This window comes from Mus musculus, chromosome 4, assembly GCF_000001635.26.
Source record: "Mus musculus strain C57BL/6J chromosome 4, GRCm38.p6 C57BL/6J".
Taxonomy (NCBI): Eukaryota; Metazoa; Chordata; class Mammalia; order Rodentia; family Muridae; genus Mus; species Mus musculus.
Window position 1 is genome coordinate 150149196 of NC_000070.6, and position 26027 is coordinate 150175222.

Below are 26027 nucleotides of genomic sequence, written 5' to 3' on the forward strand. Positions count from 1 at the left end.
AGCTTGGGGACACCAGATACAACCTCTTCACAACCCTACCTGTCCCTACACCTTCAAGGTCAAAAGCAGGAAAAATGTGTCCCTAGAAACAGGATAACACCTGCTTGGGTCACCTTCCCAGACAGCCCCCTCCTCCTCCTTCCAGGATTAGAGCCTGCTCCCAGCCAGACCTCCCTTTCCACCTAAAGAGGAAGTGGAGGCCTGGCCACCCTCACCCCACCCCAATCCTAGAAGTGACAGGAGCCAACCCTACAGAGTCTCTGACCTCGAAACTCTCTGGTTCAGCGTCTGCAGCCCACACTAGTCCTGACTACCCTAAGTGCTGCCTTTGGCTCAGTCTTCCAGTATGGCTACAACATCGCCGTGATCAACACACCTCACAAGGTGGGCACAAGGTGGGTCTCAGCGGGTAGAAGTCAGCTGCTGTCTGGCTTCTGGAAGCTTCCACTTTCTTCCAGGAGTCCCCTAGATACCTACCCCTAAGGACTAGGGGCATCTAGAGCCATTTTATCTAGCAATGTCATCTTTTCTAGGGGTATCAGTGTAGGGGAACCTGGATTCTCTGCCTGGGCACCCTGCCTTGCTCACTTGGGAAGGCCATTTGTGGGTGACAGACACATCAAGAATGAACTGTTAACTTTTAGAGATTGTGTTTGGTCAAAGAGAAGCAACAGAGATAAAGGCTGACTGGAGCAAGTTCAAGGGGAGACAGGTGCTGTGCAGCAGAAGCCCGGGCATATGTGTATATTATCTATACATATGTTCGTTACTCCTTATCACTAATGGAGCATCTTTGATCTTATGAAGGTTTTGGTGGTGGTATATTTTGCAATACCGAGTATCAAACCCAGGGTCTCATGCATGCCAGAAAAGTGTTCTACCACAGAGCAACATCCCCAGCCCAGGTGATTTAAAAAAAAAAATTTCATGGCGCCAGGCATGGTGGTACATATGTTTAATCTCAGCACTGGGGAGGCAGAGGCAGGAGGATCTCTTCTGAGTTTAAGGCCAACCTGCTCTACAGAGCAAGCTCCAAAACAGCCAGGACCACGTAGAGAGACCCTGCCTCCAAAGACAAAGAAGAAAAAATATACTTGTATTTTTGCATTTATTTATTTGTAGCTATTCAGGGTGTCTTGAGGGGTGTGTACTTGCCACAGTGAGTGTTTGTGTAAAGGGAGTTTTCTTCTGCTTCTACCTTGGAGATTTGACTCAGGTCACATCAGCCTTGGCAGTGTGCACCTTCACCTACTGAGCCGTCTTACTGGTTCCAGTCCTAGGTTTACTGTGAGACATTATGTACATCAAGCTGTTGAGCTGGCCCTAAACCATCCTCCTGCCTCAGTTTCTCCAGTGTTGGGATTTTGTGGTGTCAAGAATTAAATCCGGGCTGGAGAGATGGCTCAACAGTTAAGAGCACCGACTGCTCTTCCAGAGGTCCTGAGTTCAGTTCCCAGCAACCACATGGTGGCTCACAACCATCTGGAATGGGGTTTGGTGCCCTCTTCTGGTGTGTCCAAAGAGAGCAATGGTGGTGTACTCATATGCATAAAATAAATAAATAAATCTTTAAAAAAATGAATTAAACCCAAGGCAAGGGCTCCACCACTGAGCTATTCTCCCAGTTTGGGAATTTTCTCTCTCTCTCTCTCTCTCTCTCTCTCTCTCTCTCTCTCTCTCCCTCTCCCTCTCCCTCTCCCTCTCCCTCTCCCTCTCCCTCTCCCTCTCCCTCTCCCTCTCCCTCTCCCTCTCCCTCTCCCTCTCCCTCTCTGTCTGTCTGTCTCACTCTCTCTCTGCGTGTCTCAATAGTGACAAGAAGAGCCTCTGAAGACAGTGATGGTGAGCCATCTGCAATGGATGCTGGGAACCAAACTCTAGTCCTCTGCAGGAGCATTAAGTGGCATTCACTACTGAGTCGTCTCTCCAGCTTCCCCTCCCCACCTCACTTTTTAAAGGCAGAGTCTCATGTAGCTGTGTCTGGCCTCAAATTTTATATATAGCTGAAGGTCACCTTGAATTTCTGATCCCTCCCCTGCCTCTACCGCCCCCTAGTGCTGAGGTTACAGGTGTACATCTCCGAATCTTATTCAGGGCTGGGGATGGAACCCAGGGCTTCGTGCAGTTAGGGCAAGTGCTCAGCCATCTGAACTGAGTGGACAGCCCTGGTTTGTCTCTTCTAAGTATGACCCTGGCAATGTGCTATGTCACTATTATAATTAACGCGCTAGCTGGTTTTATGTCGACTTGACACAAGCTAGAGTGGTTTTGGAGGAGGAGCCTAAATTGAGAAAATACTCCCAGACTGACCTATGGATAAGACCATGATGCATTTTCTTGATTGATGGTTTGTAATGAGAGAACCCTGCTCACTGTGGGTGGTACCATCTGGGGCAGGTGGTGCTGAGTTGTATATGAAAGGAGGCTGAGCAAGCCCTGAGGAGCAAGCCAGTGAGCAGCACCCCTCCATCCAAGGCCTCTGCATCAGCTCCAGCCTCCAGATCCCTGCTGAGTTCTTGCCCTGACTTTTCTCAGTGATGGGGTGTGACCTGAGACTTCTAAGCTGAAGTGAAACCTTTCCCTTCCGAGGTGTCTTTCTACAAATGGTAAGAAAACAAATCTATGAAGGTTGACCCTGGACCCAGCCTCCCCCAGTTAGTGTGAATCTTTCCTACATCCCCTCTGGCAGAATAAGGCTACAGAAGTGAACTTTTAACAACTTTCCCTCTGGCTGGTTTTCCATCTCTTCTCCTCGGAATATTATTTTGCTCCCCAGGTACCAACAGAAAACCCCTAGGTTCAATTATGTCCTATGTGTACTGGCAGGAATGTGTCATCTCTGTGAGACAGATGACAAGGGACAGCTGAGAATTTACATCACCTTTTCTGGGAGTTTCACAGTACCCTGAGCAACAGATGGGGTCCTGTCTTTCAGGTCCTGAAGTCGTTTTACAATGACACGCACTTTGAGCGACACGGAACATTCATGGATGAGAGTACTCTGCTGCTCCTGTGGTCTTGCACGGTCTCCATGTTCCCTCTGGGAGGGTTGCTGGGGTCCTTGGTGGTTGGCCTGATGGTCAATAAGTGGGGCAGGTAAATGGAAGGCGGCATTCCCAAACTTGAGATTCATCTTAGCCATGGGCTCTCTTGAATGAAACTGAGTTGCTGGTGGGTAGCTGAGACCATCCCGAAAATCAGATCTAGAAGCAAGCTTCCGTGTTGCCACAGACCAGACCCTTTGGAATCTCTGTCCCCAACAGAACAGCTTCTCAGCTCAGTGCCTCGTAAGCACTGTGGCAGGTATTCAGAAATGCCTCTTGAGGGGTTCGTTCTGGGGTCAGGTGTCTTCAGGTTCCAGCAGCACCCCACACACGGGCTCGGCAGCATGCTGTCCCGAGGCTGGGAACTGGGCTGAGTCACCACACGTGCCTTGGTCTCGTATCTGCATTGGAGGTGAAGCCCAGCTCTGTCGTGCACTTTGCTTGGCTACTCAGAGGCCCACACTGCAAAGGCATGGCTGAAGATAAGGAGTTTTGTGCTGTTCAAGGTCCCCAGGAAAGAGAAGGCTCAGCTAAAGTCACAGGGTGGGGCACAGCTGCTTTCTGTGTGGGCAGGCTTGCTCTCAATCGAAGCTGTCAGGCCAAGTTAGACTGTGTAAGGTTAGGGAGTAGAGAACCCCTTGGGACCACAGCAGTCAGGCTCCTTGTCATGCATTAAAGAAAATATTATCAGTTGGAAACTGTTTACTTTTTTAGCTGGGCCCAGAAGCCTTGCCTTGTAAATACTTAGTGAGCAATGAACCTGCTCTCTCTTGTGCACTTGATACTACACTTGATCTTAGCCAAAAGGCCGAGAAGCGATCTTGTGCACTTGAGTGAAGAGAAAATTTAATAGATTCTAATTTTTTTAAAGATTTATTTATTTATTTTGTGTATATGAGTACACTGTAGTTGTACATATGGTTGTGAGCCATCATGTGGTTGCTGGGAATTGAACTCAGGACCTCTGCTCACTCCAGCCCCGCTCGCTCCGCCCCACTCACTCCAAAGATTTATTTATTAGTATATGTAAGTACACCGTAGCTGTCTTCAGACGCACCAGAAGAGGGAGCTAGATCTCATTACAGATGGTTGTGAGCCACCATGTAGTTGCTGGGATTTGAACTCAGGACCTTCGGAAGAGCAGTCAGTGCTCTTAACCACTGAGCCATATCTCCAGCCCCCGATAGATTCTAATTTTGCTGTAGGTCAGGCTATATATCACTTGAAAACATTCATTAGACTGTTATAAAAACCCAGGCTTTACATCCTTCTTCTGTAGACCATTGATTGATTGATTGATTGATTGATTGATTGATTGATTGATTGATTTTGAGATATTGTCTCACTGTGTAGATGAGACCTGGCACTCACCAAGATCCATCTGCCTCTGCCTCCCAAGTGCTAGGATTAAAGGTGAGCACCACTTCACTCAGCCTCTCAAAGACAATCTTTCCATAGTCTCATATTGCAAATGAAGACCATGGGTGGGGTAGAGGCAGCCTGCCCAGTGGGGACCCACCAGCCTGAGCCTCTCTGAGGTCAGCAGGCCTCTTGGGGATCAGAGAGAGGAAAAAGGTATCAGGAGTATAGGATTGCTGTGTGCTATTTACCCTCCTGGGTCTGTGGATCTTGGCACATCCTGGGGTGTCGACCGGCAGAGGATTTTTTTATGAGGACCCCATCAGCCCTGCTTTACCTATAATAGTCAGAGGCTGGGTCCTTTGCAACTGGCACCTGCAGTATGAAGATGGGGAGCAATTAGCAGCCCCTAGACTGAGTGTGGTAGAACACAACTATAACCAAACACTCTGGGGATAGAGGCAGGAGGCTTGGCTACAGAGCAAATCCCAGAGCCTGGAATACAATGAGACACTATTTCAAAAAATCCACACAAGCTCAGTGCTGCCCCGCCCCCTGCCCTAGACCATTAGGTTTCAGCCTTGTGGGTCATAGGAGTCATGGCCCCATTCTGTGCCCTGTCTGTTACAGGGAGCTGGTCAGCATCCCTGACCAACATCAGGTCTGGTCTAGACCCCACCATGGGGCTTGACTGCCCATCAGTCACTTGTGGAACGGCTGCAGTGTTTGAAACACACCTCCCCTCCCACACTCCCGTTAGCCCCACAGCTTCCTTCCAATTTCCTTACAGCTTTTCCCACTCTTGGTCAGCTTGGACCTTTTTCTGTATATATTCATGGAGACAGTGTTACGTCTTATGTTATAGTCCATCATGGGACCTGATCATTCGTCCTCACACTGAGGGGCAGGGGATGCAGCACATAGTGAACGGGGACATTCCAGGACATCCCATCTCCCAGTCCTTCTCAGGCATGATCTAGTCCCTCTGTAGGGAACAGGCTGGGATACTAGGTTTGAGGTGTCACAGCCTCTACTGGGCTCCCCTGCCCTCTGGGCCCTGCTGTCTTGCAGAAAGGGAACACTGTTGATCAACAATGTCTTCGCTATAACCTCTGCCGTCCTGATGGGAGTCAGCAAGGTGGCCCGGGCTTTTGAGCTGATCATCCTGTCTCGAGTGCTGGTGGGAATCTGCGCAGGTACCTAGGGCAGCCACTGAAGACCCGGGTGTTCTGATGTGCACTGCTCAGGGGACGGCTCTGAGACATGGCTGCCCAGCACCAGGAGCCAACACTGGACACAGAGGGTCTGGCTATCTGCTTTTTCCTCCCAAGATGTCCTCCAGTTTCCAGTCCTAGGCCCTAGGAGGCCCCGTGTTTTCTAGCTCATTCCCGTTATGTAATGAAGTCTTCCACCTTGCCCAGAGTCCCATCATTCGGAAGGCAGAGGCAAATTAATTGCTGTAGATTCAAGTCTAAGTCAGTCTATATAGTGAACTCCGGGCCCACCAGGGCTATAAATAAATAAATAAATAAATAAATAAATAAATAAATAGGAGGACATGACTGCTCCTAGGTCTGTACAGGAGACAGCTCATTGGAAATAGGAGGGACAGCATAGCCAGAGGCATCTGGAAGGGTCCAGAGTGACCATGGCCCTGAGCTGGGCCATGTGACAAGAAGGGAGAGGGGACAGGAGAGAGACTGGAGACCAGGAACATGAAAAGTAGAAGAGCCCGCAAAACCAAAATGTCTGGATTATGTAGGTAAGAGCCCGGGGAGGGGCAAGCTCAGTTCTAGGCTGGAGAAGTTTAGGAGAGGAGGGAGTGTACACCATCCAGGAGGACTCTGTAACAGATCGGGACAGAGGGATGCTGGGAGAACCTGAGGGTCAAGGTCTGCTTTGATATGTTAAATAGGCACCCTTGCTATTTGTCCTAGACCTAACAATCCTGAGACTTTGCCTCAAAAGGAAGGAAGGAAGAGAGGAGAGGAGAGATGTGTGTGTGTGTGGGGGGGGGGACTTCCCTTACTGTTAAGAACACATAACAAAGCCAGTTCTGCATGTATCTTCCAAGGACGGGGTCTAAGTTATGACTTCTATTGTCATGAAAAGACACCATGAACGCAACAGCTCTTATAGAGGGAACATTTCGTTGGGGCTGGGTCACAGTGCAGGAATTCAGTCCATTATCGTCAAGGTGGGAAGCATGGTGACATGCAGGCAGACACAGTTCTGGAGAGGTAGCTGAGAGTTCTATATCTAGATCCACAGGGGGCAGGAAGAGACAGTGAGCTACTAGGCCTGGCTTGAGCTTCCAACACCTTAAAGCCCACCCTTCCACACACCCCCTATGACACACTTCCTCCAACAAGGCCACACCTCCAACAATGGCACTTCCTGAGTCCATGGGAGCGTGTGCATGCAGACTACCTCAGATAGCGATCTGTGTTAAAGACAGTTTAAATTGAGAATACAGAATCAAGGAGGAGGAGGAGGAGGAAAAGGAGAAGAAGAAGAAGAAGAAGAAGAAGAAGGAGGAGGAGGAGGAGGAGGAGGAGGAGGAGGAGGAGGAGGAGGAGGAGAAGAAGAAGAGGAAGAAAGAAAGAAAGAAAGAAAGAAAGAAAGAAAGAAAGAAAGAAAGAAAGAAAGAAAAGAAAAGGAACCAAAATAAGACAGATATCTAAGTCCATATAAAGAGTAACTACACAACCTAGATTCTTCCCCTCTAACAGTAATCTGGACCAGAAACCAGGAAGGAAATAGTATTTTTTTTAAAAATGAAATGGCCACAGTAAAGAAACCAAAACAGCTGTTTCATGGATGAAAAGGGAGAAGTTTATTTTAAGCCTCTGTGTCTCTGGAAAGCAGAGAGAAGGGAGGGAAGCTGCGGGTGACATATGGTGGCATGTGGTGGTGGTGATGGTGGTGGTGGTGGGGTGGTGGTGGTGATGGTGGTGGTGGTGGTGGTGGTGGTGGTGGTGGTGGTGGAGGTGGTGGTGGTGGTGATGGTGGTGGTGGTGGTGGTGGTGGTGATGGTGGTGGTGATGGTGGTGGTGGTGGTGATGGTGGTGGTGGTGGTGGTGGTGGTGGTGATGGTGGTGGTGGTGGTGATGGTGGTGGTGGTGGTGGTGGTGATGGTGGTAGTGGTGGTGGTGGTGGTGATGGTGGTGAGATATTTCTAGGGTTTTAAGGGAACAGTTGACCTGGAAGGAGGGAACCTGTGTGCTGGGATGGAAGCCTTTGAAGTAACAAGCATTTGTAAGTAAGAATTGATGGGGCCTAGAGGCCAGCGTAGAACTTGATGTACTAATAGACACTGCAAGCATATACTAATGGAAGAGCCCGAGATAAGAATGGCTCCTTTTGGGGCTGGTGAGATGGCTCAGTGGGTAAGAGCACCCGACTGTTCTTCCGAAGGTCCAGAGTTCAAATCCCAGCAACCACATGGTGGCTCACAACCATCTGTAATGAGACCTGAGACCCTCTTCTGGAGTGTCTGAAGACAGCTACAGTGTACTTACATATAATAAATAAATAAATCTTTAAAAAAAAAAAAAAAAAAAAGAATGGCTCCTTTTCCAGGTAGGGACTAGGGACTAGTTTCTCCAGTACCTGAGGGAATACTAGTTTTTGTCTAAACGCCAGACTTTGGGGAAAGAAATTTCTCCAGCTGAACGGGCGGGTTGGGGGAAGCCATGGTTCCAGGTTTAAATTAAATAAGGAGCGTCTTCCCTGCAAAAGATTCAAGATTTAAAGACGGGGTTGAAACAACCTTAGGCACTGGCTTCTGAGAGGCTGGGGACTGTTCTTAGTGGTCCTGATTCCTGTTTCCTCTGATCTAGGCATCGCTTACAGTACTCTTCCCATGTACCTGGGAGAACTGGCTCCCCAGAACCTTAGGGGTGCATTAGGGACAATGACGGAGGTATTCGTCATCATCGGAGTCCTCTTGGCTCAGATTTTCAGCCTGCAGGCCATCCTGGGTAATGCCACAGGTAACCAGCAACGTGTGGGGGTGAGGCGTGGAGACTGAGTCCAAAGTTAGCCATAGTCCAAGCAGGAAAGTGTTTTTGGCGACCTTTAGGTCAGCTTGTGGATATAGAGGACCTTGCCCAGGGCAGGGTTGCTGACTCCTGGAAATGGGAGCAGAAGACCCGGAAATAAGCTAGGCGAGGCTGGCCAGCCAATGTGCTCCTTGGATCTGCTTCCCGACCCTCCCCAGCCCACCCTCTGGGATGCCGGGGTCATGGGCATGCACAGCACGGCTTTTTAGGTAGAATTTGCGAGTCAGCTGAGGTTCTTTTCTCTATTTTTAATACGGATGTTCTTTGTGGGCATCGACATCTTGGCAAGGACTAGGTGGCCACCACCCTCGTTTATCACCTGGTTAGGTGCTGTGAGGCGGAGCTGGAGGAGAAGCCCCCGTGCCCCTGCAGGTTCTCTGCAGTAGATTCGAGTCTCAGGACGCCATTTGTGTTCCATCCAGGCTGGCCAATCCTCTTGGCTCTCACGGGGGTCCCTGCAGTGATTCAGCTCCTCTCTCTGCCCTTCTTCCCTGAGAGCCCCCGCTACACTCTGATTGAGAAAGGAGACGAGGAGACGGCTAGACAAGGTACTGAGACTCAGGCTGCTCACCCAGGCTCTCAGTGCACAAAGGGGAGTGGAATGGGCAGGTACCATCTGGTGACACTGTGATCAGGGTCAGGGTCACAGTGGGTAGGGATTGAGAGCAGAGAGTTTGTGCAGGGTGAGCAGTGGTGACTGGAGGAGGGGAGGGGGGAGATGCGAGGGCGTATGAGGCCTGAGCTTTGGAGAAGGTCCTGGCTGAGGTGCAATAGGGCAGAAGGTGAGTGTGGTGTACCGCTTCTCTGCTCTGCAGCTCTAAGGAGGCTGCGAGGTCAAAACTACAATGTGGAGGCCGAGATGGAAGAAATGCGCACAGAGGAGCGCACCGAGCAAGCCGAGGGTCGTCTGTCCGTACTCAACCTCTTCACCTTTCGGCCCCTGCGCTGGCAGCTGATCTCTATCGTTGTGCTCATGGCGGGCCAGCAGCTGTCCGGGATCAACGCGGTGTGTGGTGCCACCTTGCCCCAGATTTTTGGTCCCCTTGGTTGTTTTGTTTTGTTTTGTTTTGTTTTGTTTTGTTTTGTTTTGTTTTGTTTTTAATGAATTCACAGAAGGCTCAGGATAAGCATTTCGAATTTTGACTCCCTCCGTCTGGTCTCCAGGAAGGACAAGCCACCGCAAGGCTGGGGCGGGGAGGAGAGTTCTGGGAGCGCAGTGCATTTTATCACTCTGGGTGTTTCCTCTGCAACAAACAAGACCTTGGCTTGCAGGATGGTTCAGTATTAAGATGTGCTTGCGCCAAGCCTGACAACCTGGGTTTGATCCCTGGGGCCCACGCCAGGAATGAGAGATCTAACTCTTCAGACTAACACTCAAGTGCTGTAGAATGTCACAGAGAATAAATACATGCAATAAAAATAAGAAGGATGAATAAATAGATAAATGTAGGTAGCTCATGGGTGGGGGGTGGGGGGAGGAAATGATAGATGGACGAATAGATGGATAGATGGATGGGTGGATGGAGATAGCTTATCAGTTAAGACCACCGTGACTCCTGCCTGGGATCCAGGTTCCTTTCCCAGCAGCATTCAGTGTTCTCTCACAACCATCTATAGCTATTCTGGACTCCATGGGTACCACCTCTCCCTGCCCTTTTATCTTCTCTGGCTATATGCCTGTTTTTCTTTGCTTTTTAGTCCCCCAAAGGAAATCTCCTGCCTGTGTTTTTTTTACCCTCTCCATAAGAAAAGTGCCTGACCTCTGGTCTCACAGAAGGGCCATCCATTGCTTGACCCATCCTAGGGCAGGAGGCCCTGGTAGACTCATTTGCTGTGGAAACATGTCATGTTCTCTGGTGGTTATTTCATTCTACCTGTGTGTGGGCAAATAGAAACTCTCAAATGCCCGTTCTGGAGCCAGAGAGATGACAGGTGGCCCTGTTGATGTCTAGGAGAAGAAACAGGAAGAGGTGACATTTGTCTTCAAGAGTTGACTTGTTTAGCAAAGTGATCTTGGGAGCCACCTATTGGAGACCAACTTAATGTGGCTTTCTTTGACTATCCTGGGACTGGACCAGAGCTGGCCCCAATCAATCAAGAGCCTGTGTGCGCAGAGTAGTAAAGTCATGCAGGGAAAACTACCTAGTGGCACTGTGGCCTGGCTCCCATTTTATAAGCATAGAAGCCAAGACTCAGGGATACCAGGGTGGAGTCAGATCTACCAGATCACCCCTTCCTGCTAGCTCCATCCTATCCAGGGTCCCCAACCCAGGCTCCCAAAACTGTCCACTGCTCACATTGAGAAAGGGAATCCAGTGACAGGTCTCGGGCTCTGCTCACATCCCTGCTTACACTACAGGTCAACTACTACGCAGATGTCATCTACACCTCAGCTGGTGTGGACCCCACCCAGTCCCAGTATGTGACCCTGGGCTCTGGTGTCATCAACTTGGTGATGACTCTCGTCTCGGTGAGTTACCAGGAGTGGGGGTGGTCTCTCATGTCAGGGTACCCCAAACAGTCCCCTGACTGGACAGAAGCTCCTCAGGCCAGAGAGTGTGGGTGACCCTAGTCTAGGAAGCACAGTAAAAACCTTGGTCAAGGTTTGGGGCATAGTTCAGATGGTAGAGCGCTTGCCTAGCATACACAAGTTCCTGGGTTCAGTCCCCAGTAGCGTACTGCACATGGCTCACACTTACAATCTCAGCACTTGGGAGGTGAAGGCAGGAGGATCAGAAGTTCAAGGTTACCCTTTATAACATGGTGAATTCCAGACCAGCCTGGGCAACTCGAGAGTCAAGAACAAGCAAGCGCCGCAAACCCAGCTGTGATGTCATTCTTCATTGTCAACTTGACCACATCTGGAGTTAGCTAAAAACCCAAGTGGCTGGGCACACGCATAGGGGATTTTTTTTTTCTTTTTTGGCTTTGAATTCAAAGAGATCCTCCTGCCTCTGCCTCCCAAGTACTAGGATTAAAGGCATGCGCCAGCACTGGCCCACATGGAAAAGCCAGCTTTAGTCCAGATCATTTGAGGTTGGAAGTGCCATCTCCAGCTTGGGCCACACCTTCTGTGGCAGCCTATATAAAGCACGTGGAATAAGGAAGCTTTACTCTTGCCTACTGTTCTCGCTCTCACTGGCAAGTCTATTTCCTCACTGCCATTGGAGACTACTTCTTCAGGATTTCAGTGTATACTGAAGACCACCTGAGACATCCAGTCTCGTGGACTGAACAAACCACTGGATTCTTGGACCTTCTGTTGGCAGACAGCCACGGTTGGACTAGCCGGATCTGTAGATTCTGTTTCTCTAAAGAACACTGGCTAAAAGAATAGATTTAGTTCCAGGATCGTGAGGTGTTGCTGGGACAGACCTGACACAAATGTTCTTTTTGGGAGGGTTGTGGAAGGACTTTGGGCTGGAAAGGCCATTGAGTTCAAAGCTTTGTCAGCTGCATTGGGAGTTTGGAAAGTGAGAATGCTGAATCAGGTGATGGTGTGCGAGCCTTTAATCCCAGCACTCGAGGGGCAGGGGCAGGAAGATCTCTGAGTTTGAGGCTACATAGAGAAACTCTGTCTCAAAAACAAACAAGCAAACACCTAAAAAACAGTGCAGATGGTGGAGGCCTGGCTTGTGAAGTTCCAGAGAGAGAGTCACTTAAAGATACTACCAGGGCCGTTTGCTAATTTGAGTTGGGAATCTGTGGTTCTGGTCAAAGGGGGCTGAAGAATCATGTGGTTAAAAAGAGACCAGCTTAAGTGAGCTGAAAGTGTTTCTCCAGGTAGGCACACAGAGGTTGTGTTACAGAGGGGCCTCTGCATCAGCTCCTGTCTCCAGGTTCCTGCCCTGGGCACACAGAGGTTGTGTTACAGAGGGGCCTCTGCATCAGCTCCTGCCTCCAGGTTCCTGCCCTGAGCACACAGAGGCTGTGTTACAGAGGGGCCTCTGCATCAGCTCCTGCCTCCAGGTTCCTGCCCTACCTGAGTTCCTGCCTTCACTGCTGTTAATGAACTGTTAAATGGAACTCTGAGTGAATAACAACCCTTCCTCCCTGCTTTGCTTTCGGTCATGGTGTTTCATCGCAGCAAAAGTAGCCCTAAGACAATAACATTCTCTTCTTGTGATATCATTTTGCCTCCCTAGAATCATTTTGGTTTCTATCCTCCTCGGCCAGCCCGCTCAGCCAGGACCTGCAGGTGGCCGTTCCCATCAGGGATGACATGGCTGTGATGAGACACCATGACCAAAGCACCTTGGGGAGGAAAGGGTTAATTGGCTCAGGCTTCCACATCACTGTTCATCACTTCTTTTCTTCAGAAAGGAAGGAAGGAAGGAAGGAAGGAAGGAAGGAAGGAAGGAAGGAAGGAAGGAAGGAAGGAGAAGGGAAGGGAGGAGGGAGGGAGGGAGGGAGGGAGGGAGGGAGGGAGGGAGGGAGGGAGGGAGGGAGGGAGGGAGGGAGGGAGGGAGGGAGGGAGAGGAACTCAAACGGCAGGAACCTGGGGGCAGGAGCTGATGCAGAGGCCGTGGACAGGTGCTGCTTCCTGGCTTGCTTCTGGTGGCTTGCTCAGCCTGCTTTCTTGTAGAACCCCAGGACCACATCCCAGATGTGGCACCACCCACAATGGATCTGGGCTCTCCCATATCAATCATTCATTAAGAAAGTGCCCTCTAGGCTTACCTCAGACTGGTCTTATGGAGGCATTTTCTCAATGAAGATCTCTTGTCTGACAGGCCTCCAGCTTGTGTCGGGTTGACTTAAATTAGCCAGCACAACAAAGATGGTCACTGCCATCTAGAGAAAGTCAGACTGGAGCACTGTGGCCATCTCAGACAGTGAACATCCCAGGCTGTGGCCATCTCAGACAGACAGAGCTATTTTTCCATCTGGGATTTCTCCAAGGGGGGTAGGGGGGGCGGCGGTGGAGGAAGGGCTGGTAACAGTACTCTGTGTTTAGGATGGTGGGCGGAGCTTACCCAGAAGGCGAGAGGGGAGGAACAAAGGATCCACAAGCTTACACAATGGTGTTAGGATCCTTCTTCCTTTGCTCTCCTTGAAGATGAGAGATCCACTCTGACAATAGAGTGTAGCGCCCTCTTCTGGGCCCTAGTTACCTGCAAGAGGAGCAGTCCTTCCAAGGTAGAAAGGCCCAAAGATGCCGAAGCAGTATATGGAGAGACTAGAAAATATGGTTCTCAGGGCAGAGAGATAGCTCAGCAGTTAAGAATGCTTACTGCTTTTGCGCAGGACCTGAATTTGGGTGCCAGCGCCCACACTGGGAAGCTCGTAACCCACTATAGCTCTAGTTCCGGGATATTCAGCTCCCTCTACTGTCCTCCGTGGGTACTGCATGCACATTGTACTTTAAGTCAAGCAGGCACGCACGCATACATAAAAGAATTTTATGTATTTATCTACAGGTAATAGATACCCAAGGGTCTGTAAATGACAAAGACTGTAGAGGAGAGGGTGGAGTTTCAAGGTCAATCCTTAGTACCAAAGAGACTCATCAACATTCACCATCCCCACTCCCCGCAGGCCGTTATCATAGAGCGTTTGGGGCGACGGATTCTCCTGCTGTCTGGCTATGCCATCTGCTGCTCTGCCTGCCTGGTACTGACCGTGGCACTCCTCCTCCAGGTTTGTGCTCATGCCCTGCCCTGTGGGTGGGAGGCTGGCATAAGGGGTTCGAGGTCCCAGTTTCCTGGATGGGCTTCCAGCGGCTTCCATCCATTCATGGACAACCCATTCCCAATGTGAAGCTTGTGAGTGACCTGGCTCCCCTGCGTCCAGGCAGACATGGAACTCAGTGTGACCCTGAGTGGACCTGCAGGCAGCTGTGATCCACTTGATGTAGACGCTGGGAACTGAACTCCGGTCCTCTATAAGAACAGCAAATGCTTTTAAGTGCTAAACTGTCTCTCTAGCCCGTTGACTCTGATTTACAAACACAGTCTTGTCCCTATAATGGGGTCAGCTGGGCCCAGATCCCTTCTTGGAATCCTGCCAGATGTTGAGAGAGCTAAGTCCCAGTGTTGCTCAGCCAGATCCAAATCCAGACCTGGCTGAACCTGGTAAAGAAAGGGTTACAATAGGTGTTATAAAAATACTTGGGGACCATGTAGCCCTGGCTGGCCAGGAACTCATTATGTAAACCAGGAGGAAATATGAGAAGGGAGAGAGAAAGAAGAAATCATGTCCCTCTGTCAGAAGCCCTGATGGCTCTCCATGGCTCCTTTGCAGCATCCGTCCTGATCATCATCAGCTAGCTGGCCACTTAGCTTGGACCCTGCCATTCAGTTCGGTTAACTCTATTAGCCTGGTTTTGTATCTGCCATTCAGTTGGCCTTTAGGAGCAGAACTTCAAGTGTTAGGAGGTAGTTTGGGGTTCCCTTACTCCTAGGGCACTGTCTTAGTTAGGGTTTTACTGCTGTGAAGAGACACCATGACCCAAACAACTCTTCTAAAGGCTAACATTTAATTGGGGCTGGCTTACAGTTTCTAAGGTTCAGTCCTTTCTTTTGTTTTTTGTTTTTTTGTTTTTCGAGACAGGGTTTCTCTTTATCGCTCTGGCTGTCCTGGAGCTCACTTTGTAGACCAGGCTGGCCTCGAACTCAAAAATCCGCCTGCCTCTGCCTCCCGAGTGCTGGGATTAAAGGCGTGCGCCACCACGCCCGGCCAGTCCTTTCTCATCATGGCAGGAAGTATGGCAGTCTGCAGATAGACATGATGCTGGAGAAGGAGCTGAGAGTTCTACATCTTGATCCAAAGGCAGCCAGGAGGAGACTGTCTTCTGCAGGCAGCCAGGAGGAGGGTCTTTTCTGCACTGGGTGGGGCTTGAGCCTAAGAGTTCCTAAAGCCTGCCTACATGGTGACATACTTCCTCCAACAAGATCATAGCTCTTAATATGCCACTTCCCATGGGTCAAGCATATTCAAACCACCCACCTAGAAGGACTCTCTGCCGACAATTGTCAAATAAGTTGAAATCCTCATCAAGTCACCTCAAGCGTGTGACAAATTGTTTCTCTGTCCCCGAGGGGCTGAGGACCTCCTGCTCTGTGTTCAGGAATCTGTGGGCTCTGATCCACATTTGTGGGATAAAAACAATATTATCCACACTCAACGAGGGTGACGTGAAAATGAAACACAGTCATAGCTGGGAATGCAAAGCAACCTGAACCAAACCTGAGTGATAAGCAGGCCTGTGTCCAACTCCACCACGGTGCGGTTGCGGCAGCCTTGGTGAACAAGAGCCTCTGCCTCCATCCTTATCCCTACCTGCCTCCTCCCCTTGCCTAGAGCCCTTGTAGCCTTGGTGGGACTCAGAATTTTTGCAGCAGGCTGGCGGAACCCACAGGTGGCCTCAGCTCCCTAGGTTCTTAGCTTGAGCCCCACCCCCAGGTCCCAGGCCACGCCCTCTGACGTACAGGGCTGCTTCTCCCACAGAGCACGGCCCCTGAGCTGTCTTACCTTAGTATCGTCTGTGTGTTCTCCTACATCGTGGGACATTCCATAGGACCCAGTAAGTTTTCGCTCGGTTCCTCTGCTTCTACCAGTCTCTAAAGCCTGACACACGTAAGGTGCTCAATAAACACTTGAGTGCCGAGCTTCCCTTCGTCTTTCCTCCACCACTACCTCTCAAACAGCTCGGCTTAAGACCTGCACGGCTCCACAATCTTTGTGCAGTTTGTGGTATTAGAGTCATAATCTTACTTTATAAAATCTTCCTTACTAGGCTGCCTTTAAGCTCACAATCCTCCTGCCTCAGCCCCCAAGGGCTAGGATTGTAATTGTGTGTTACCCGGCCCAGCTCTGGACCCACTGGATCTTTTAAAATGCATTATCAGTTTTATTCATGCATACAAAATGAGTTCCAGGCTAGCTAGAGCTACACACTCCTCGGCTACTAGGTGAATTGAAAACCAGCCCGAGATAAAGAAGCGCTTATCTAAAACATTAATTTGTTTTTGTTTTTTTTTTTTTTTTACATTTTATTCATTTATTTATATGCCTGTCTGCTTGCATATGCTACGGTGCATATGTGGAAGTTGGAGACAACTTGTGGGAAATGATTCTCTTCTTCCACTGTGTGGGTCGACTCAGGTCCTCAGGCGTGGCAGCAAACACCTTTACCCACTGAGCCATCTTACTGACCCCTAAAACAACAACAAAAACATTTTCATGGAGGTAGCAGTCAGGGAGAAACATAGTTATAGACATTTGAGACAAAACCATCTCTGGAAGCAACAAAGAGACAGCAGAGAAAGATTTGGAATAGGGAAAGAGGTGGAGAGCTGGCATTACCATCCCTGTGCACACTGGCGGGGGCGGGGGGGGGGTCAGCAATGTCCAAGCCAGGGCACAGAGCAGGGCACAGCGACTCTAGACAGCAAGAATTTCAAAACTGGGCTGATCTAGAGAGGATTTCCCTGTGTGGATCCCAAGAAGCGCCTGCTGGGTTTCTACAAACCTTCCATAGCATCCAGCTGTGAGAAACAGTGCTGGCAGCCACCCCTGGCTTTCCAAACCTCTGCCAGAGTTTGGGGGTAAAGATGGGGTTTTTTTTAGTCCCCAATTCCAGCAGAGGTGACCCATACAGAGAGGTGAGGTGCTCTAAGGGTGTGAGGTTCGCAGTGAGGTCATGGCAGGTCCTAGTAGCCTTCAGGACCCTCTGAGCCTTCCTTCCCCCCAGGTCCTGTCCCCTCGGTGGTGAGGACAGAGATTGTCCTGCAGTCCTCTCGGACAGCCGCCTTCACTGTGGACGGGGCTGTGCACTGGCTCACCAACTTCATCGTGGGGTTGACGTTTCCATCCATCCAGGTGAGTGGCCCTTCACGCCATCCTTGGCTGTTTGTGGGAGTCCGCTCCGCCACAGGGCACGGCTGCTCACGGCTGCTCACGGCCGCTTGGGAAAGTGGAAAGCAGGGAGTTTGACTGAGCTTATACCATGCTGAGGCCAGGGGCAGGTGCCTGGTTGTAGGGTAGCACTGAGGTACCACTAGGGTGGGCAGGGGCTGGGGGTGGGAGAAGCGCAGTCTAAGATGTGAGAAAGCCAGAGCTGGCTAGAGGGTCCCTGGGCCTACGAGGAGGCCCGGGGCCATGGGGTTCTCAGACTCTTGGACATCCAGGCAACACTAGGAGTCAAAGATGAAGGGAGAATGAAGTGGGTTGGGGGGTGGGGGGGATGGCGCAGGTTGGGGACGGGGAATGGGGGGGCGGGGGGGGGGTGTTCCGGCTTGTCCTGGCTGGGATGATTCTCCTTAGCTTGGCAGCAGGCTTGGTGGTGGTTGTGGCCGGGAGTACAGAGAGGCCTTCTATGGGAGATTAGGCTGCCAATCTGTAGGTGAAGGCCTTCCTCATGGCTCCCCATAGCAGATCTTGATAAAAAGAGACAGTCCATGGTTCTAAACAGTTTACTGTCATGGCGGAAAATGGATGCGTAAAACCATACCCCACTTCTCAGGGTGGGCCTGAGAGTAAATAGCTTGTACAGAGAGGAATGTCTGGGAATAGGCGAATATTGGCTAAGCCCTCCAGGACTCTAGGTACCTCGTTAGCATGGAGAACCCTGTTTTGAGTCTATGTGTCCAGATAAATTTGTTTTATGTGAGGAGCATGGCACGTGTTCCAAGTCAGGAGTCTGGCAGGGAGCTGAGAGTCACTTAAGCCTCAGATGTGTGCCCACCGAGTCTCCAGGTCTCGACCTGCTCTGCCTTACCAAACTTCCTGGCATGGTTTTATGTCCCATTCGTGGTCCCTGTCCTTACCTCAAGGCAGGGAGTAGTTATTCCTTCATGAAGAGCACCTCCCAGAGGCTAGGGATGGAGTTCAGTTGGTAAGAGTGTTCGCCCACCACCCACAAAGGTTTGAGTTCAATCCTCAGCTCAGCGTAAACTGCGTATGGTGGCACAGGTCTGTAAAGCCAGTGCTTAGAGGGTGGAGACAGAAAAATCAGAAGTTCAGGGCCATCCTTAGCTGCTTAGAGAGTTTGTGGCCAACCTGGGCTACATGAACACTTGCCTCTAAACACAGCACTCTCCCCCAAAATCTCCCAGTTCAAAGGGGCCCAAACTGACTCACTCTGGCCTGGTTCCTTGATGCACTGATTTCCCAGTGCCTGGGATCGAACCAAGAGCCTAACATGCGTAACAGGCAATACTCTACCCCAGCCTGGAACTCTGAATCCTCCTGCCTCAGCACCCATAGTGCTGGGGTTAGAAGCACGAGCCGTGGAACCCAAGTGATAATCCTTGCGTGTGCCGTGTCCCACTTATACAGGGATTGCACTTAGAGGTGGAAATGGCTCGTTGCAGAGGGGCTCAGGGCTGGGAAGATCTGAGTGACAGCACAAAAGAGCAGACCCTGACGCCTCCCTCTCCTGAGCCTGCCAGACTCCAGATTTCAGTTCAGGAAGGACCTGTGAGCCAAACACTGAAGATTCCTTCGGAGGTTAGGGAGGGGCCCAGTTGTCCCGACTTTTTTTTTTTTTTTTTTTACCTTTAGGGCTAGAATACTTTTGGCCATGAAGAAAGTCCCTGTGACTCACAAAGGCACCAAGTGTATTGTCTGAAAGGGTCACCCTCCTCTTGTCCCCTCCCTAGGTGGCCATCGGAGCCTACAGCTTTCTCGTCTTCGCTGGCGTCTGTATCCTCACTGCTGCTTATATCTACGTGGTAATCCCTGAAACCAAGGGCAGGACATTTGTAGAGATAAACTGTGCTTTTGCCAAGAGAAATGGAGTGGAGTTTCCAGAAGAGAAAGAAGTAGCCACGGCCAAGCCTCACACACCGTCTCTGCCTACCAAGGAAACAGCCTTTTGACAGCTCCGAGGACCCATACATAGTTCCTTCTCTGAGAAGGGATCTCGGGGGCCAGACCTTCAGGGAGGGTAACAGCTCTGAGACATTGGTGCTCCCATAGCAACCGGAAGACTTTGGAAAACACAGCCCCCGGTTTACTTGGCAGGGTGTTGGCTTCAAGGCTAAACATGAGAGGGAAGGCGTAGGCGGAAGAGGGCTTAAACGAGTGCTGATTGATAGGAGCGGATTCTCTGATTCTATATTAATTCCAAAACTTACATGAGGTATGGGTGCATTTTTTTAAGCTAAAGCTTTATAAGTTCAGGGTATTCACTTCATGTTACTATAAGAAAATAATTGGGGCAATTAACTGATTTTTTTTAAGATAGGCTGTGCAGTAGTGGCGCACGCCTTTGATCCCAGCACTCAAGAGGCAGAGGCAGGTGGATCTCTTGAGTTCGAAGCCAGCCTGTTCTACAGAGTGAGTTCCAGGACAGCCAGGGCTACACAGAGAAACTCTGTCTCGAAAACAAACAAACGAACAAACAAACATAAAAATAAAAGATTATTTGGGCTCCGGTTCCTCGGCTCCAGCCCAAGATTGGGTGGGCCCCATGACTTAAGGCCTTTGGCAACTGTGACACGTGACAGTGGAAATGAGCGGCAGAGTGGACTTCTTACATCAGGATCCAGAAGCGGCGAGACACAAAGTCCTCTTTCAGAATATGCCACAAATAATCTATAGACCTCCTACTAGACCCCACCTGTGGGGAGGGGCCTGCCACCTCCTAGCAGTCAGAGGCACAGGTTGAGGACCAAGCTTTCAACAAATGAAACTTTGGGGACACAGATCCAAGCCATAATATTCAGTGGTCGCTATAAGGGATGAGGGAGGTTCAATCGGCTAAGTGCCTGCCATTCGAGCCCAGGGAACCGCCCTGATGCGGATCACTTACAGAAATGGCCAGGTATGGCATATGCTTGTAGTCTCAGCACAGAGGAAGCAGAGACCGGAGGATTCCAGAACCTCACTGGCTAGTCAACCTCGCCTGATTGATGGGCCCAAGGTCTCAGTGGATGGTGTCTGAGGAAAAACAACATCTAACTAAGGTCATCTCTGGGTTCCACGTGTGTGCACACACAAATGCACACACACTTGCCCTCACGTGAACCACACACACATTTAAAAAATGCACAATTGATGTGGAAAACGGAATTCCAGTCAGTGTTTCCGTTAGCAAATGAAGGGATCTAAAGTCAAGATTATAGATTCACCACTGTCGGTATGAGGTGGGTCCCTCTCTCCCGTCTGTGACAGGCGATCATGTGACTATCCAAGCCAGTGTTTCCAACTGTGTTCTATAGATCACAGTAGCAGCTTGACAATGGAGCAAGACCTATAGCTAGTGTGTGTGTGTGTGTGTGAATGGGTGTATTCGTGTGTGTGTGTGTGTGTGTGCAGCTGCAGGAGTGCCCTGGGTCTGCAGAGGCAGGAGGATGGCACCAGATCTCGCTGGAAGCGAAGTTATAGGTGATGGTAGACTGGCAACTGCCCAACATGAGTGCTGGAAGCAAGCACCATTTTCTGCTCTTTGCTACTGAGCTGTCTCTCCAGCATCCCTCCCTCAATGTTAACAACAAACACACACACACTAACACACATATACACACATATACACACATAAACACACACAGAAATACACACAGAAATACAAATACACACACACATACACACACACACACACACACATATACACACACATACACATATACACACACATACACACACACACACAAAGGCAATTTTATAAAAACCATCAGTCTGAGGAGACACTCCCCTTAGTGAGTGGGCTGATGTCTCCCTTAAGAACAAGGCACGCCCACACATACATAATCAATTGGATTTTTCGAACTATAAATGACAAAAGACTAGACTTTCCAACAATGTCCCGGGACATTTATATCAAACTACAAAGAAAGAGAGAGAGGGAGGGAGAGAGAGAGAGAAAAACAACTTTAAAAGTTTTGTTGAGCCGGGCGTGGTGGCGCACACCTTTAATCCCAGCACTCGGGAGGCAGAGGCAGGCAGATTTCTGAGTTCGAGGCCAGCCTGGTCTACAGAGTGAGTTCCAGGACAGCCAGGGCTACACAGAGAAACCGTGTCTCAAAAAAAAAAAAGTTTCGATTTATTACTGGTGGGGTGGGAGTGTGTGCTGAAGTCAAAGAATACTTTGTGGGGCAGTTCTCTCCCTCCATCTTCATGCAGCTTTTAGGAATTGAACTCATTTTCTCTGGCTTTCACAGCAAGCCCCTCTTTCTGCTGAGCCATTTCACTGATCCAGAAGATTTTTTTTTTTGAAGACAAGATCTCTCTATGTATCCCTGGCTGTCCTAGAACTCACTGTGTAGACCAGGCTGGCCTCCAACTCACAGAGGGCTGGGATTAAAGGCGTGTGCCCCTGTGCATGGCTGAAGATGAAAGCATTTTTATCAATCTCTGTATTAATAGTCATATCAACTCAAGCTGTATCACAGGAATAAATTAAAACTTTTTGTTGCTGTTTAGAGACAGAGCAGCCTGGGCTTCAGAGGTGTTCCAGGCCAGCCAGAGCTACACAGAAAGAGCCTGTTTAAGATATGCTAATCTATATTATTACATTAATATTAAATATATAATATTTAATAATATATTACATGACATGTGTGTATATAAATACACATACATACATACACACATGCATGTTGGGCATGGTAGCACACACCTTTAATCTCAGCACTCTCGAGGCAAAGACAGGAGAATCTCTGTAAAATCCAGGGCACTTGGGGCTACTTAGTGAAGCCCCATCTCAAAACAAAACAAAATTAGGAGGGGAGGGCTGGAGGGCTGGTGGAGGGGTAACTGGGAAAGGGGATATCATTTGAAATGTAGATGAATAAAATGATTAATAAAAAATTAAAATGAATATACATACAATATTATTTCAATTATATGAAGTTCCAAAACATGTAAGATAATCTGTGCTGACAACAACAACAACAAAAAAGGGTCTGTAGTTCCCAGGAGACCTTGTGGGTGACAGAAACCCTCATTGTTGAGGCCACTAAGATAGCTCAGTTGCTAATGGCACTTGCCACACAAGCCTGACAATCTGAGTTTGGTCCCCAAAGCCCACATTAAGGTGGGAGGAGATAAATAACTCCACAGTTGTCCCTCCCACCACCTCCGAGGTCAAGGTGTTGATGGGACTTAGCTCAATGTCTTGTGAGCACTTCTAGCAGGTGTTCCCTGAGTGTCCCTCTAGGGGTCTCCTCCGGCCAGGGTAGGGGTGGGGGCAGGGAGGGTTCCATGTTCTAACAACCGCATCCTCTCATGTGACCTCAGCAGTAAGCTGTCCTGAGGTTGGGGCTATGCTGGGTCACCTTTGAGACGCTTGAGCCTCCTTTGGAGGTGAAGCCCAGGTCTTTGCACTCTGCGAAGGAGACTCAGACTCTGCCTTTCCACCAAGGCCCAGGTGTGACTGTAAGGAGACAGGTCAGGGGACCGATGCTCAGGCCTCCCTGAGGCCTGCAGATATTCTGGGGTCAAGAAGGGTGAGAGGCTGGGCTTCAAGGCTGTCTGGCTGCACTGTTAGCAAGGTCTGGGGTCTAATTGCGTCTGCTCAAGATGCATAATAACCCCCCGGGACTGTGAGAGCAGTGCACCCAGGACGGCTCTCACTGCAGAGCTGGAGATGGGCTACTCTGCACGCCAGCGTGCTGCCGAGTGAGTCTTCAGTGTGTTCTGGCATGATAGGATCATTGCAAGAGGTTCCATTTGATAAGATGCTCTTTGGGGTGGTACCCAAACAGCTTATCTTAGTTCCCTTCCCTTCACTTCCCTTCCCTTCCCTCCTCTCCCCTCCCCTTCCCTTCCCTTTCCTAGAAATCTCTGGGTCATTATACTCCCACAGCTGCCTAGTGATGACATCACCTGTCCCCAGGCCGGGTCCTACTGTGCTTTGGGTGCAGAAAGGGACCTGCTGAGCAATGGCGTCTTCACAGTCAATCTCGTTCTTTGATGTTTACCCAGAATCCTTCTCGTGGGCAATGTGGACATTACACCTGTGTACTGGTGACTGTGGGCTGATTTGTGACTCTGCCTAAGAGAGGCCTTGGCCCTTCCTTCAGTCTCAAAGGGGTCATGTTCCACACCACCAGCCACAGTGGAAACAACGGCACAGACAGGATTCCTGGACCCCTGTCTTGTTCCCTTAAGATGGATATGGTCCTTCTCACAAACTTCCCCTTCACAAAAGCCCAGGGGCCTGGGGACAGCGCTCAGACAATAAAGTGTTTGCCGTGAGAAGCTGAGTTCGAGCCCCAGTGCCTATATAAAAAGCCAGGCACAGGCTGGAAGTATGGCTCAGTGGGTAAAGCCACCTGCTAGCAAGCCCGGCAGCCTTAGTTCAAGCCACCTCACTCCCCACACATGCACCCCCATCTCCCCATCTCCATGGTAAAAGAAAAGAACTGATGCCCAAAAGTTGACCTTTGACCTCCACAATCATGCTATAGTACACACTCACCCATACATGCATGCATGCATGCATACATACATACATACATACATACACTAAATGAAACATAGTAAAATGTTTTTAAATTTAAAAATATTAAAAAAAAAAAAAGCCAGGAATGGTAAGGCATCTGTGATTGGCTGAGGAGGCAGACACAAGAAATATTCCTGGGACTCACTGGCCAGGAAGCTGAGCCTAACTGGTCAGACCTCAGCACAGGTTTGCATGTGCATACAAGTGTGTGTGTGTGTGTGTGTGTGTGTGTGCGCGCGCGAGTGTGTGCATGTGCACATGTGCGCATGTGTGTGTGTGCGTGTGTGTGAAATGCTGTTCTCTTTAAGGAAAAATTTTCATTATTTCTAATATTATCTGCCTTATCTATGTATTCGGCTCTCCACAGTGGCTCCCTAAATACTGTTGTGATTGCTCCTGTCAGACACCAGGAGGTGCCATCGAGCTGAACTTTTCTTTACCTGGGAGAAGGAAAGGGACGATTGCTACATGAGTTTGAACCTCATAGCCAGAGGAGAGGCAGTTGTTACTTACGCATGCTTGTGGGCCACCTTGTCCCTCCTCAGGGTCTGAATCCTGCCTCAGTCTGTGACAGAGATGGATGGTCCTGATGGAGGCTGAGGGTATAAGGAACTCACAATCAAATGTGCTTAGCAAACATGACGTGCTTGGGAGTCTATACCTAATGCGCGCGCGCGCGCGCGCACACACACACACACACACACACACCGTGTCCAGCAGCTTTTAGCAAGGCCAGGCCTGCGCTGTGGGGCAGGGCCATCTCACCCCATGAGTCCCTGTTTAGGGGTCTCCAGTACGCAGAAGGTTCTGTACCAATCCTCTTTTCCATTCTGAGCTGAGCCCTCCAGCAGAGAGGAGGGGGTGCTGGAAGAGGGCTCTGCTGACAGTTTGGGGTGTTGAGATCAGCTATCCTGAGGCCAGGCCTTGTGGGGCCTTCGGCTGTAGCTGTTAGTGGCTTCTAATGTGCCACCCTGTCCTATATGGGAGGTTCGTTTGGGTTGATTTGATCATGGGGGGGGGGGGTCCTAATGCGGCCCTCCGTAGTGCTGACGCCGTACTTGAGGGCAGCTTATTGTAGAGTCTTACTAGAGACTCACTAGGTACCGGGCTCCACCTCTATCAGTATCGATATTTTGTCTGAGTCTTTTCCTAGTCCCGGCACTCGGGAGGTTGAAGCACGCCCTCTTCTGGCCTCAGCGGGCACTGCACACATGTGGTGCCCAAACATAAAAACCCACACACATGAATTAAAAATAAATAAGTCTTCAGGAAAAAAAATAATGTGTTGAAAAAAAAAAGAACCCCCGATCAAGGCTGAGGAGTAGCTGCAATGACCATGCGATGAGCGTGCTAAGGCTCTGGGTTCCAGCCCCAGTACCAGAACATCAACAATAATTGGTGGTTTCTTCGACTGAATGTGACGGTTAATATCACCGTAGTTGTTAGTCACACTTATTTTTGGAAGTCAACACACCTGCAAAGAGGGAACTTCATTTAAGAAATCTCTCAAGCCAGGCAGTGGTGGCGCACGCCTTTAATCCCAGCACTGGGGAGTCAGAGGCAGGTGGATTTCTGAGTTCGAGGCCAGCCTGGTCTACAGAGTGAGTTCCAGGACAGCCAGGGCTACACAGAGAAACCCTGTCTCGAAAAAAACAAAAAAGAAAAGAAAAGAAATCTCTCCCCGTCCCCTCGTCTATGGGGATATCTGTGGGGCCTGTTCTTGACTGGTAACTGATGAAGGAGGGTCTTGCCCACCGTGGGCGGTGTCACCCTGTACAGTGCCACCTGGGCAGGTGGCCCTGGCTTGTATAAAGAGCAGAAAGCGAGCCAGAAAGTGTGTTCCTTTATGCTTCCCGATTTGGTTTCTACCATGGGTCCACTCACCGGATTGTAACTGCTAAGCGTCTTCCTTCCGCAGCTCATTTTGGTCCCAATGTTAACCCAGCAACAGAAAGCTGAGAAGGTCAGTTAGTGTTTGTAAGGGCAGAGGCAGAAGCACAACTCCCCGAGGAGCACGCAGCACCCCGAGGAGCTCCCCTGGGCTTTCTGCAACCTCAGCTCAGATGACTCCGGCCCAACTGGTATCCGTGGATTCAACACAGAAAAGAAATTTAGGTCTAACGGACCTCGGCCTTTTTTTTTTTTCCAAGACAGGGTTTCTCTGTGTGGCCC

The 26027-nt window shown here is 49.9% G+C and overlaps 1 protein-coding gene and 1 pseudogene across 6 annotated transcripts in view; one reads left to right on the plus strand and one right to left on the minus strand.

Moving 5' to 3' along the window:
• Window positions 1-19847, plus strand: part of Slc2a7 (solute carrier family 2 (facilitated glucose transporter), member 7) — a 20209-nt gene extending 362 nt beyond the window's left edge. The window contains exons 2-13 of one of the 6 annotated variants that reach the window (XM_030253649.1): window positions 286-395; window positions 2395-2603; window positions 2933-3093; window positions 5472-5596; window positions 8243-8395; window positions 8887-9012; window positions 9280-9470; window positions 10824-10934; window positions 14003-14104; window positions 15914-15989; window positions 17160-17287; window positions 19069-19700. In XM_030253649.1, coding sequence (XP_030109509.1) covers window positions 2601-2603; window positions 2933-3093; window positions 5472-5596; window positions 8243-8395; window positions 8887-9012; window positions 9280-9470; window positions 10824-10934; window positions 14003-14104; window positions 15914-15989; window positions 17160-17287; window positions 19069-19287 — 1395 coding nt within the window. In that variant the 5' untranslated portion in view covers window positions 286-395; window positions 2395-2600 and the 3' untranslated portion in view covers window positions 19288-19700. Of the gene's footprint in view, window positions 1-285; window positions 396-2394; window positions 2604-2907; window positions 3094-5471; window positions 5597-8242; window positions 8396-8886; window positions 9013-9279; window positions 9471-10823; window positions 10935-14002; window positions 14105-15913; window positions 15990-17159; window positions 17288-19068 lie in introns of all 6 variants that reach the window. The other 5 variants (XM_017320304.1, XM_030253650.1, NM_001085529.2 and 2 more) reach the window with 5 other exon arrangements.
• Window positions 3713-3861, minus strand: Gm52492 (annotated as a pseudogene).
• Window positions 19848-26027: the final 6180 nt, after the last annotated feature.